Source organism: Mercenaria mercenaria, chromosome 14 (assembly GCF_021730395.1).
Source record: "Mercenaria mercenaria strain notata chromosome 14, MADL_Memer_1, whole genome shotgun sequence".
Lineage (NCBI taxonomy): Eukaryota > Metazoa > Mollusca > Bivalvia > Venerida > Veneridae > Mercenaria > Mercenaria mercenaria.
This window is the reverse complement of record NC_069374.1, coordinates 21432845-21445004: the sequence shown is the minus strand read 5'-3', so window position 1 is coordinate 21445004 and position 12160 is coordinate 21432845. Positions and strand designations below refer to the sequence as shown.

Below are 12160 nucleotides of genomic sequence, written 5' to 3'. Positions count from 1 at the left end.
ATAACACGCACGAATTTTGCTGGTCCCGTCGAGTTAGAGCGAACGAAGTTCAACTGTATGTTGTTTTTTTTCGGTGTTCATGGGAAATGAATGACAGAATAGGATCGCTATTGCGTGATTATATATGAATGTATTTGGCTAATGCTTTAGGTTAGGTACCCATCATATATTGGCTTGAGCTCTCCTTTTTTGTCATTGTGTGCACACACGTGTTGTTCTTGTGTGTGTCTGTGTTAACTCTACTGTGGTTTGAGGTCTAGAGAGACTGCGTTTTTTGGGACTTGACTTCCCTTTTTGAATATTCATCCTTGCTTTTTTCCACTTCAGAATTCAGTTATACCTATCTTTTATCATACGAACGTATTAAATGACATCTAATTTGTCTGACACAAAGAACACAATCAAACAAAATAAAATCAAGGAAACACCACCCACGCCCTGAAGCGCCGGCTTAAACGGAATTCTATTATACATGTTCATTAAATGGACTCCATGATTTCAGCGGGCCAGAAAATGTAAAAACACACAGGTCTAGTTCGGGGAAGCATTTAGGGCCGCCATATGACACTTAAAGGCTGTTGTTGTGACAGTTTAAAAAAATCTACAAGAAGGCCGTCTGGAAACATACAATGCAATCAAGCAAAGTAATAGATGACTCAGATTTGACCTAGTTTGTTCTAGAGAGAGTGAAAGAAATGTGCAACACCCTTGACGGCCCCATATGACAGCATAAGAAAATACTAAAGATTTGTGAGCCGTCATGTTAGTGTCTGTCCGTGCATGCCTGCGCGCGCACATGTATCATCATAATATGATGAAAATGTTACAGATTATGTACAATAAATAAATCCAAAATTATCAAATTTTTGTATTTCCTTTATTAAGAAGTGCACAATATATTTATAAATTTTACGAATATACATTTACTTACAATACACAGTATCATCTACACACTATACAGTTTTAATTTTGAATAGTAAATTGTCTAGAATATGCTAATAATAAAACATCACCTATGTTTATTTCATTTTAACGAACTTACACAGAAGAATAGTATAAAGTGGAACCGACAATAATCTGTTACTCTGTCATGTTAAATATCTTCTTAATTTTGAGAAGGAAACTATGACAGCACTTAAATTTGTTCTTCGCAACATAGACGATTTTGCACACCTTAAATACTATGTAAGTTTGTCTATAAAGTCGTTAATTTGCAAACATAACATGACATGTTGTATATATGATCTGAGTAAACATTGAGAGATGTAAAAGTAAAGACACGTCTTTACTAACACAATATATACTACCAGCTATTTACTACCATTGCAAGCAAATGTAATAATTGAAATTAATACATTCTCCTGTTATATGTCTAAAGTAACCTAATATACATGTAAGGAAGACGCAGAACGGGAAGTTAGCAATTTCCTCCGGGCCGTTCGAACTGTCCGATTTCGACTTCAATGGCAGATTGCGTAACACCACTTGTTGAAACTTTCATACATCTTCCAGATGAAGTCAGTTCAATGCTTACTTTTCTTCGTTTTTCTCGAAAAGGTTCCCAAAGACGTGCGTTAGGGATTTGAAAATTTCTTTAAGATTCTTTCTAAAACACTTGTTCAGGAGACAGAAGATATAGAAATTCGCGTGGAAGGAAACTAAAAGGAGAAACTCGTAACAATAATGAATATATCTTTTCGTTTTCAGATTTCCAACCAATTCTATGTTATCAAAATGAAACGACAGTGACTCTAGGAAAAGATAGATTCCATAAGGTATTTCTGGTATGAGAAAAACTACAACGACGGCTACCACTATAACGGTTATACGCCTTCGTTCAGGTGTGCTCTTGATTGACCTCGAAGGAGTTCTATTGCATTTTTCGATGCGCCCAGATTTTCTCTCATTCACTTTAAGGTTCTTTACAAAGAGTCCTGTTAGGGTTATGAGAAGGACACAAGGCACAAAATGGCGAAAGAAAAATAAAGACCAAATGTACACACCATCTCCAACAGAGTCCTTTGAAAATTTCCATCCACACACACCTCCGTCAGCCATATCTACAACAATATGATGTATATGTAGAATTGGAGACAGAATGAAAATTAGCACACATACTATTAGCACTGTTGTCTTTTTAAATAGTCGTTCCGCCTTAAGAGGATAGGCAACTGAAATATACCTCTGAATAGCAAGAAATACCGTCAGAAAAATTGATATTGTATGCATAACTCTTAGGATAAAGTATTTGGAAAGCATAATTGCTCTGCATTGAACTTGGTACAGAAATAAAACACCATCCGACTCGCTTCTCTTTAAAAATGTAGCATAGCTGTTGAGAATGGTTTGTCCCGCGGCGCTTAGCTTGTGCTCTGATGTATTTGCCATTGGGGAATGCGTTTGATTCTTTAGTGACTGTTCAAAACCATTGGAATAGTTTGATGCCAGGTTGTCAGGTGGTTTTGACTCATATCCCGAGTAGATTAGATAGTGTTCAAGAAACACAATAAAGTCAGAGGTCGAAATGAAGTTATCTATGTTCTGATAAACGCTTATGTAACCAGGCAGTGTGAGAAGTCCAGTAAGCGTGTCAGATATTGCTATGGCTACCAATATCATGTAGGTGGTATTTCGCATATTCTTTCGTAGAAGTACGGATATAACCAGTACATTTACAAGCAGCAAAGCAAGTACTAAAACTGGCCATATTATCGCGTGCATTTGTCTTTCAAACGAATAGAAAGGGAAAATGATTAGTTCGTCTTCCTCAGCTCGCTGAGCATTGGTTGGTGTTGTTTCATTGCTATATGGCAATGTATTTGACATCGTATTAACGCCAGTATTCCTTGAATCCATCTTGATTAACCTGTACTTTTGCCTGAAATAAATATTTTGTTTCTTTACATAACAAGCATCAAATATTTTGCTTGAGACAGAAGTTGTTTTCAAAGTTCTACTTACTTTTGATATCTTATACTGTCGTAAACTAATTATTGAGTTTATTAATATTTCTAATTTGTAGGGTTGTGTAAGTTAAGCATCTTCTTAAGTGAACCCGATTATTTCATTGTAGTACATGTATGAATTAAATAACCACCAAATGACTAATGTATAGAAATTCGCATATTTTTTTTTTTTTTATTAAAGATTAACTGTAATAATTCGATGTGCGGTACCTTTAATGTGAAACCAGATATTTTAAGATGCATAATAAGTTCTATTAGTTGATAGACGTAGTGCGTTTTCTTTCAAAATAATACTTAATATGTATATTTAAAGGTTCGGTAAAAAGTAAAACGTTTAAGGGTGTGAGTGAATCAAATTGAATATTTGAAGAAAAAGATGGTCATTGCCTATATTCTCCTAGACTAAGATATTTCTATCGAACTCCTTATTCATAGTAACTTACAGAATGACAAATTAACATCCATTTCTGATGCAATAAAGCATATTTACAAGAAAGAATATATCTATCAATATTATCTAATAGATATTTGCTTAATCAATACTGATTGCATGTTATGTTGCTTATCATAATTATATTCTAAAAAGCAACACCAATTGCGCGTTTGTCAATGAAAGCGGTTTATTACACTTAGTTCATATAATTATGTGCTTTTAAAATCAGCAGTTTGAATTTTTAAAATAAAATCTACCACATTTTCCTGGTAATTTCCTTCTTGAGAAATATTGGCAGTACAAACATAGATATAAATAAAAAAAAAAAACAAATAAAGCAAACCTACCTTTGGTGGTTGAGCTCAGTAACACTTGCGCTAGAAAGAAGTGTTTTAGTCAGTTCACTGAAGCTTGCGTTACAAATAATATAGCACTCAGAAACATGAACAGTATTTTTATACTGGTGACCGATGGTGTAATCGTGTTAATATGGTAATTTAGAGCAGCACGATATTTTAAATTCATGACAACTTGCCGATGACAGTCGAGCACAAATGCACGATGATTTTATCATTTGTGAAACTTATTACATGTTAATCATGATGTTCTATGATTTGATCATACAACTCTTAGTCATCAAGCGAAGCATGCCAATCTTAACAATAACTGCATGATACGATGAACACGTATATTTAAGTGCTAACTATTTTCATGAGATTTAAACTTTCTATCAGATATCAAAAGACACATTTGGAAAAAGCGCGTGATTAAATAACACGTAGCCTTGAAACTGCAGTAAAGCCAGTGTAACATTAAATATTGCTCCTTTTGAAAATTGACCCAAAGGGTCCTTTTTCAACGGATGACTGATCAATTTTCAACGTGATGTATTGGATTGAAACCCCAGTAGTGATCAAACATATTAAAATAATAAAGTAAGACAACTCGTGCTGGAATTTTATACAAATTATGGCCCTTGTTTTATTATAATAGTTAATTCCATTGTGTCAAAGATTCGAATAGTCGAGCGCTGATTTTGTAAATCAAATTCTCAAAATAGTATTGCAAAACAAGTACTTCTTTCAAGTTTTTCGCGGCAACTACTACTTGCCACTCTTTAAAAGCAACATTTTTACAGAAATGCTCAATACATTTTTTATGCCATGGATTCTTTCAATAACACTATTAACATGTATCAAAACAAAAGAATTTGGACAATGCATGACTCTGCTTACACTATGAAAAGCAGTCTTGCAATTATGCACTGGAATGAGAATATTGCTAACAAAAAGTCATCTAGCAAATACTGATACCGAAATAAATTGTGGAAAAGGACAGTAAGACACTTATTGGAAGACCATCCATCGTGCTTGTAGACCAAAGTGCTAATGTGAACGTGAAACGTTTTTCACTTTGGCGCTCATTTTGGTTAAAAGAACGTCGCTTCATACGCGGCGTCGGCGTCTCTGATCTTTCTTTGCGGCATCTTTTATGTAGTTCAAACTTTTCTTAGCTCAGCCAATGAAACACAGCATCAAAGCCGCCGGTGTATTTTCAAACGCGCTTTTTTTACTTTGCTGTTTACAAAAACTGATCAGGCGTCTATCCATTAGTCACGTGTCCCCCATAAGCTTCTCGAGTATAAGTTTACCACTTCTGCCAGTTACACATTTTGCTATGGCAAACCGTCTAAAATAGATATCTATTGCACAAAAGAGCTATCGCTTTAATATGAAAGCGTCCAAGTGCCAGGTGGATTTATAGTCTATTAAAGTCTCATCCCAATTCAAATTTTACAATTTATATACACCATAAAAAACATTACAATATGTGGTAATTCTAAAGAGAATTATAAGTGACTGTATCTAAAAGCCATATATGTACATTCTATAAACGAACTTAAAAGGAAGATTTTACACATTCGTAAAATGTCATATAATAAGTATTTACAAGAACAGTTGGTGCATTTACTTTGATATTATACAAAAAATAAAACTGATCAAAGGTTAGAAAAATGGTGATATTGTAATATTTTTATCTCATATTTTTTTTTTGAATTTAACGTCGCACCGACACATAATAGGTCATATGGCGACTTTCCAGCTTTAATGGTGGAGGAAGACCCCAGGTGCCCCTCCGTGCATTATTGCATCACGAGCGGGCACCTTGGTAGAACCACCGACCTTCCGTAAGCCAGCTGGATGGCTCCTCACATGAAGAATTCAACGCTCCGAGTGAGGCTCGGACCCACATCGATGAGGGGCAAGTGATTTGAAGTCAGCGACCTTAACCACTCGGCCACGGAGGCCCCTTATCTCATAATTAGAAGTTATTAAGTGATATCTCTTTAACACAAAGAGATGTATTTTTATCTTATACAGATATCCCTTTATGCGTCCTAGTGCCAGGTTTGAAATATTTTATCTCATAATTAGGAGTTACTAAATCCTAATTATGAGATAATAGAATTAGGACTTTATCTCATAATTAGAAGTTATTAAGTCCTAATTCTATTATCTCGTAATTAGGATTTAGTAACTCCTAATTATGAGATAAGATATTTCAAACCTGGCACTAAGACGCATAAAGAGATATCTGTATAAGATAAAAATACATCTCTTTGTGTTAAAGAGATATCACTATAATTTACAGAGATATCCCTTATAAAAATCTTGATACTTCCTGTGTGGAAGTCTTGACGTGCCGGCCGAAGTCCGACCACGCCCTATCTACCTGTCTAAAATCATTGTGGTTAACTTTCGTTAACAGTTCCTTTTCAACATATAGATGATCTAGCCTACCTCGGGGAAGTTAGCGGTTTGAGCCCGGGCTCGGCCTTGTGAAATTATTTATAAAGAAGCTACCCAGCGAGCCTGCGATAGTTTCTGGTTCTTTCCATTGTGTTTCTCTTCTAAAAACAGACAATCTCCGACGTTTAACTTAAATTTAAATAACTGTTAAAACCCCATTACTGATAAAAATTTAACGACTGATAGGCTTTTAACGACATTTTGATCAAAATTTAATGTTGAAATGTTGGCTGGGTTAATTCTCAACGTTAAAAAAGGACCCATGGGGTCAGTTTTCAACGGGGTCAATATTTAATGTTACACCGGCGCATCGATTGTGAATAAAGTTTACATTGATACCAGCCTGTTTTCACAAAATGACCATTTTAATCATTACCATTATTACTAGAACTTACAGTATTAACATTATGTAACAGTATAGTAAGTGCAAAATTCAAGAGTAGGATACAAAGTTACGGTAGTAACTATGCATCATATCTTGTTTATTAAACTTTCTTTGTAACGAAAACATATGACAATCTTGTAACTATTTTTTTAAACTTATCAGCTTCAAATATAATGTAAATAGTTAATGCTTTGCTTAAAAAATGTCTTTTTACAACTGTATTAGATATTTAAACACTTGCACTTACTCCCTAATTGTTAAAATTCCAATATTTTAGACGATGTGGTGTCTGTATGAATTTCAGTTATATCCCGCCAAAATGCATTTAAGATGGCCCACTCAGCTCTTGACAGTACTCATGCACCCCCAGCTGTAATTTTGAGACATGACAATTTTACAGTTGAAACTTTCAACTGTACTTTTTTACAGCTGTTTTTTTTATACCTGTATGTTTTACACCTGTATCGAATCGATTTGTTAGTGTCATCGTTTATTTCTAAGTTACGAACTATGATCAAGGATATACGAGTATTAACAAAATAAGATGTTAATTAAGTGTTGGTACATAAACATTTCAAATTCGACTTTCAGAATTTTTTCAATGATAGCTTAGTGCGCCGAGTTATTAAATATGTATACTTTTCTTCGTCTCCATATGGAAACAAAATATTTGATATTTACAAATGACCATATGAAATATCTAAAGCAAACTTAAGTCTCCACAAAAAAATTCAATAGAATAGTGCAAGTCTGCTTTCAATACTTCTAGTAAATTCAAAATCAAAGAATAATCAAGAGTCTAAAACTCTGAGTGAAAGAGATTCATGTGCTCTTTAGTATTATCTTAGGCAACCCATACCAAAAATTTTAAACTGAAAGAAATTCTTTTTTAGATTTCAAACAAACCCGTTCAGACTTTACCATCAATAGTTTTCCACTCATGAAAGTACTCAAAGCACGATATATTTGTTATAAAGGATAGCTTGGATATAATCTTAAATGAGAGGCCCCCGCAGAAAATATTTTTTAATTTAGATGGTGTTTCTGTAGTTACCCGCTTACATTGTTTGCAAGAATAAGGTATCTTACAATCTGTTTAACATCGAATACTTTAGCGTGATTATATATGAATGTATTTGGCTCATGCGTTAGGTTAGGTACCCATCATATATTGGCTTGAGCTATCCTTTTGTCATTGTGTGCACACACGTGTTGGTCTTGTGTGTGTCTGTGTTAACTCTACTGTGTTTTGAGGTCTAGAGAGACTGCGTTTTTGGGGCGTGACTTCCCCTTTTGAATATTCATCTTTGCCTTTTGCCACTTCCCCCAACACTCCCGCCCTTTTCTCTACAGCGAATATTCATTGAACAGTCAGTAAAATGTCTGAAAATACTTTTAAGTTTGAGAATTAGACCTTGAGAAACAAAATCAAACAACACCAAATCCTAGAAAGAAAGAGTTGTTTGACATGAAAATTGAACAAAGGGAGACATTTTTTTCCGAACATTTTAAGTACATATGGCATTTATTTTCAAAGGGAGACAACTTTTTCCGAATATTTTAAGTATTCGTCGAGAAAAAGTTGTCTCCCTTTGAAAATGAATGCTATTTGTAAAGAAATAAAGATAAACAAATGCTGAAAACTGTGTTCCATCTTGTTATGTAAAATTTCACCACTCGCACGCTATTGCAAATGCATCAAAACGAACATGTGTAACAGTTCTTTGAAAATGGTGAGTTTTTAAAGGCGTTTGACTGTCCGGAAGTGGGGCCTCTTTAGGCAGTCCTTTTCTGAAATTCAATGTTTATATCAGTATATTGACACTTGTTTCGTAAAGTAATATACATGTTTTACATGCTGTTCAATTTTCGTGTTAAACAACTCTTTCTGTCTATGATTTGGTGTTGTTTCATTTTTGTTTCTCAAGGCCTAATTCTCAACCTAAAACGATGAAATGAAATGATGACTATAACAATATTCTACATAGGTTGTTATGAATATGCGATACCAGTTTTAACGTTTTTTGTTATTTCTAACTGTCGAATATTACAATTGTCTTCAAATCTTCTGTAAACAAAGTTATCCTCGCTGAGAACTAGTACCTCCAGATAAGAATACAAAATTTAAATATTTGCAGGAGCGATTCTTTTAAGTCGTAAAATTTTGTGAATGAAATTGAAACAGTCTTAAGTTTGATGCAACTAAACTTTCTGGTTTGGCCTCCGGATTGCTTATAAAATAATTGTTAAGTGTAAGTCACGAGAAAAGTGTGCATTTTCTATATCGATGACAAAGAGTTGAAACAAGTTAAGGCCATATTTTGTCTGTCTGAACAGTCGTTCGGAAATGGTCCTATTTAGGTTTTTTTTTTTACTTTTGAACACTGCTTTTATTTTGGCTTCCATCTATCGGTCGATTCTAAGTTATTCCCTTAAATCTTTTAGGGTAGACCCATCTCTATTTAATGTATTTGAACAAAAGCAAACAAAAATGTTGAAAAGATGTTTTACTGTTCTTATGAATATCAAACGGTTCTGTTATCCAGAAGACCAATGATTGTTCTCTACAATGTCTAAATAAAATGTTACACAGTTGTAGATAACAGGCTTTGATAAATACTTAAATTTGTGTGGATCAAACTATGGTACCCTTAAAGTTTAGTTTGATCACAGAAGTGATTATAAAAAGCACTTGCATATTGTAAGCAGCATTTAGTTTCAGGTGGTAAAATGCAATGGCGACTATTATGAATATGATGTACTGTGCAATTTTAAAATGAAAGAGGCTACATATGAATGAAAAAAATATGATAGGTTTGTGTACTCCCATCATGCGACCAAATATTTATCTTGTTGATGGGTATTTGATAGTAATAGGACGAGAAAAAAATATGGAACAGACCAACATAGAAAAAATAATCCAAAACCTTTGGAAAACAAACAAAGGAATGACGTAATAGACGGACGGCAGCGCCACGACAGACTGCGTTCTGCAGCGTTACGTCACTTTGGATAAGCTCAACAACTACGGCATTTTTAATTATGTTTATTACATATTTGACGTCGCGTGAGTGTAATAAAGCCATTACATAAAAATGATAATACAGTCTAGTGTAATAAAGCTTGACGTCGACGTCGTTTATAGTATAGGAGACGTTGAGCAAATTGACTTGTTTATATAGTAAAAGAAAGTAGAATTCTTGATGCTTCGAGAGGAAAAGCTTACATGTGATAAAAAGAATATTACATTTTTGACTTTCCACATTGAATTTATTAAACTCGTTGAATAAAAGCCTCGCATTTTATTATTTTACTAAACTCGTTTATTAATTCAATATAAAAAGACACTCATGTAATATCCTCTATATACATCCTGCCGACTCCCTGTCAATGTTTGCCGATACTATGCCGCCTTACTACGCCTAGTTTAGTTTTGTAGTTGAATGCCTGAAACACTCATTTTATAAAATGCATCTTCCACTATATCAGTTGGTAATATAATTGAAATTAGTAGAATACTTTTATCTGTGGGAGATATTTAACCCAATTTCACCAACATAGAATTCAGTTATACCTATCTTTTATCATACGAACGTATTAAATGACATCTAATTTGTTTGACACAAAGAACACAATCAAACACAATAAAATCATACTTATTTTGATTTAATCTGTTCATGAAAACCAAGGAAACACCACCCACGCCCTGTAGCGCCGGCTTAAGCGGAATTCTATTATACATGTTCATTAAATGGACTCCATGATTTCAGCGGGCCACAAAATGTAAAAACACATACTTTAGGTCTAGTTCGGGGAAACATTTAGGGCCGCCATATGACACTTAAAGACTGTTGTTGTGACAGTTTAAAAAAAGCTACAAGAAGGCCGTCTGGAAACATACAATGCAACCAAGCAAAGTAATAGATGACTCAGATTTGATCTAGTTTGTTCTACAGAGAGTGAATGAAATGTGCAACAGCCCTGACACCCCCATATGACAGCATAAGAAAATACTAAAGATTTGTGAGCCGTCATGTTAGAATGCACAATGATTTTATTTAATATTGAACCCCGACGCACGTGTGTGTGTCTGTGCGTGCATGCCTGCGCGTGCACATGTATCATCTATAATATGTAGAAAATGTTACAGATTATGTACATTAAACAAATCCAAAATTATCATTCTTTTGTATTTCCTTTATTAAGAAGTGCACAGTATATTTATACATTTTACGAATATACATTTACTTACAATATACAGTATCATCTACACACTATACAGTTTTAATTTTAAATAGTAAATTGTCTAGAATATGCTAATAATAAAACATCACTTATGTTTATTTAATTTTAACGTGCTTACACAGAAGAATAGTATAAAGTGGAATCGACAATAACCTGTTACTCTGTCATCTTAAATACCTGCTTAATTTTGAGACGGAAACCATGACAGCATTTAAATTTGTTATTCGCAACATAGACGATTTTGCACACCTTAAATACTATGTAAGTTTGTCATAAAATCGTTAATTTGCAAAACTAACATGACATGTTGTATATATGATCTGAGTAAACATTGAGAGATGTAAAAGTAAGAGCACGTCTTTACTAACACAATATATACTACCAGCTATTTACTACCTTGCAATAACTGAAATTAATACATTTTCCTGTTATATGTATAAAGTAACCTAATATACATGTAAGGCAGACACTTAACGGGAAGTTAGCAATTTTCTCCGGGCCGTTCGAACTGTCCGGTTTCGACTTCAATGGAAGCTTGCGTAACACCACTTGTTGAAACTTTCATGCATCTTCCAGACGAAGTCAGTTCAACGCTTACTTTTTTTCGTTTTTCTCGACAAAGGTTCCAAAAAACGTGCGTTAGGGATTTGAAAATTTCTTTAAGATTCTTTCTAAAACGCTTGTTCAGGAGACAAAAGATGTAGAAATTCGCATGGAAGGAAACCAAAAGGAGGAACTCGTAACTATAGTGAATATATCTTTTCTTTTTTAGATTTCCAACCAATTCTATGTTATCAAAGTGAAACGACAGTGACTCTAGGAAAAGATAGATACCATAAGGTATTTCTGGTATGAGAAAAACTACAACGACGGCTACCACTATAACGGTTATACGCCTTCGTTCAGGTGTGCTCTTGATCGACCGCGACGGAGTTCTACCGCATTTTTCGATGCGTCCAGATTTTTTAGCATTCTCTCTAAGTTTCATTACAAAGAGTCCTGTTAGGGTTATGAGAAGGACACAAGGCACGAAATGGCGAAAGAAAAATAAAGACCAGTTGTACACACACTCTTCAACACAGTTCTTTGAAATTTTCCATCCACACACATCTCCGTCAGCCATGTCTACAACAATATGATATATATGTAGTGTTGGAGACAGAACGAAAATCATCACGCATACCATTAACACTGTTGTCTTTTTAAACAGTCGTTCCGCCTTAAGAGGATATGCAACCGAAATATACCTCTGAATAGCAAGAAATACCGTCAGGAAAATTGATATTGTATGCATAACTCTTAGGATAAAGTATTTGGAGAG

At 34.2% G+C, this 12160-nt stretch overlaps 1 protein-coding gene across 1 annotated transcript; it reads right to left on the bottom strand.

Moving 5' to 3' along the window:
- Positions 1 to 866: 866 nt before the first annotated feature.
- Positions 867 to 3803, bottom strand: LOC128548266 (uncharacterized). Its single transcript, XM_053522749.1, has 2 exons — positions 3747 to 3803; positions 867 to 2878 (listed from the first exon to the last, which is right to left on the bottom strand). Exon 2 carries the CDS (start codon positions 2854 to 2856, stop codon positions 1531 to 1533), a length of 1326 nt encoding a protein of 441 aa, XP_053378724.1. The 5' UTR covers positions 2857 to 2878; positions 3747 to 3803; the 3' UTR covers positions 867 to 1530.
- Between the last annotated feature and the right edge of the window lie 8357 nt (positions 3804 to 12160).

Bases quoted from the DNA above. Each gene is read 5' to 3' on its own strand.
- LOC128548266 (XM_053522749.1), bottom strand. From the start codon at position 2,856: ATGGATTCAAGGAATACTGGCGTTAATACGATGTCAAATACATTGCCA.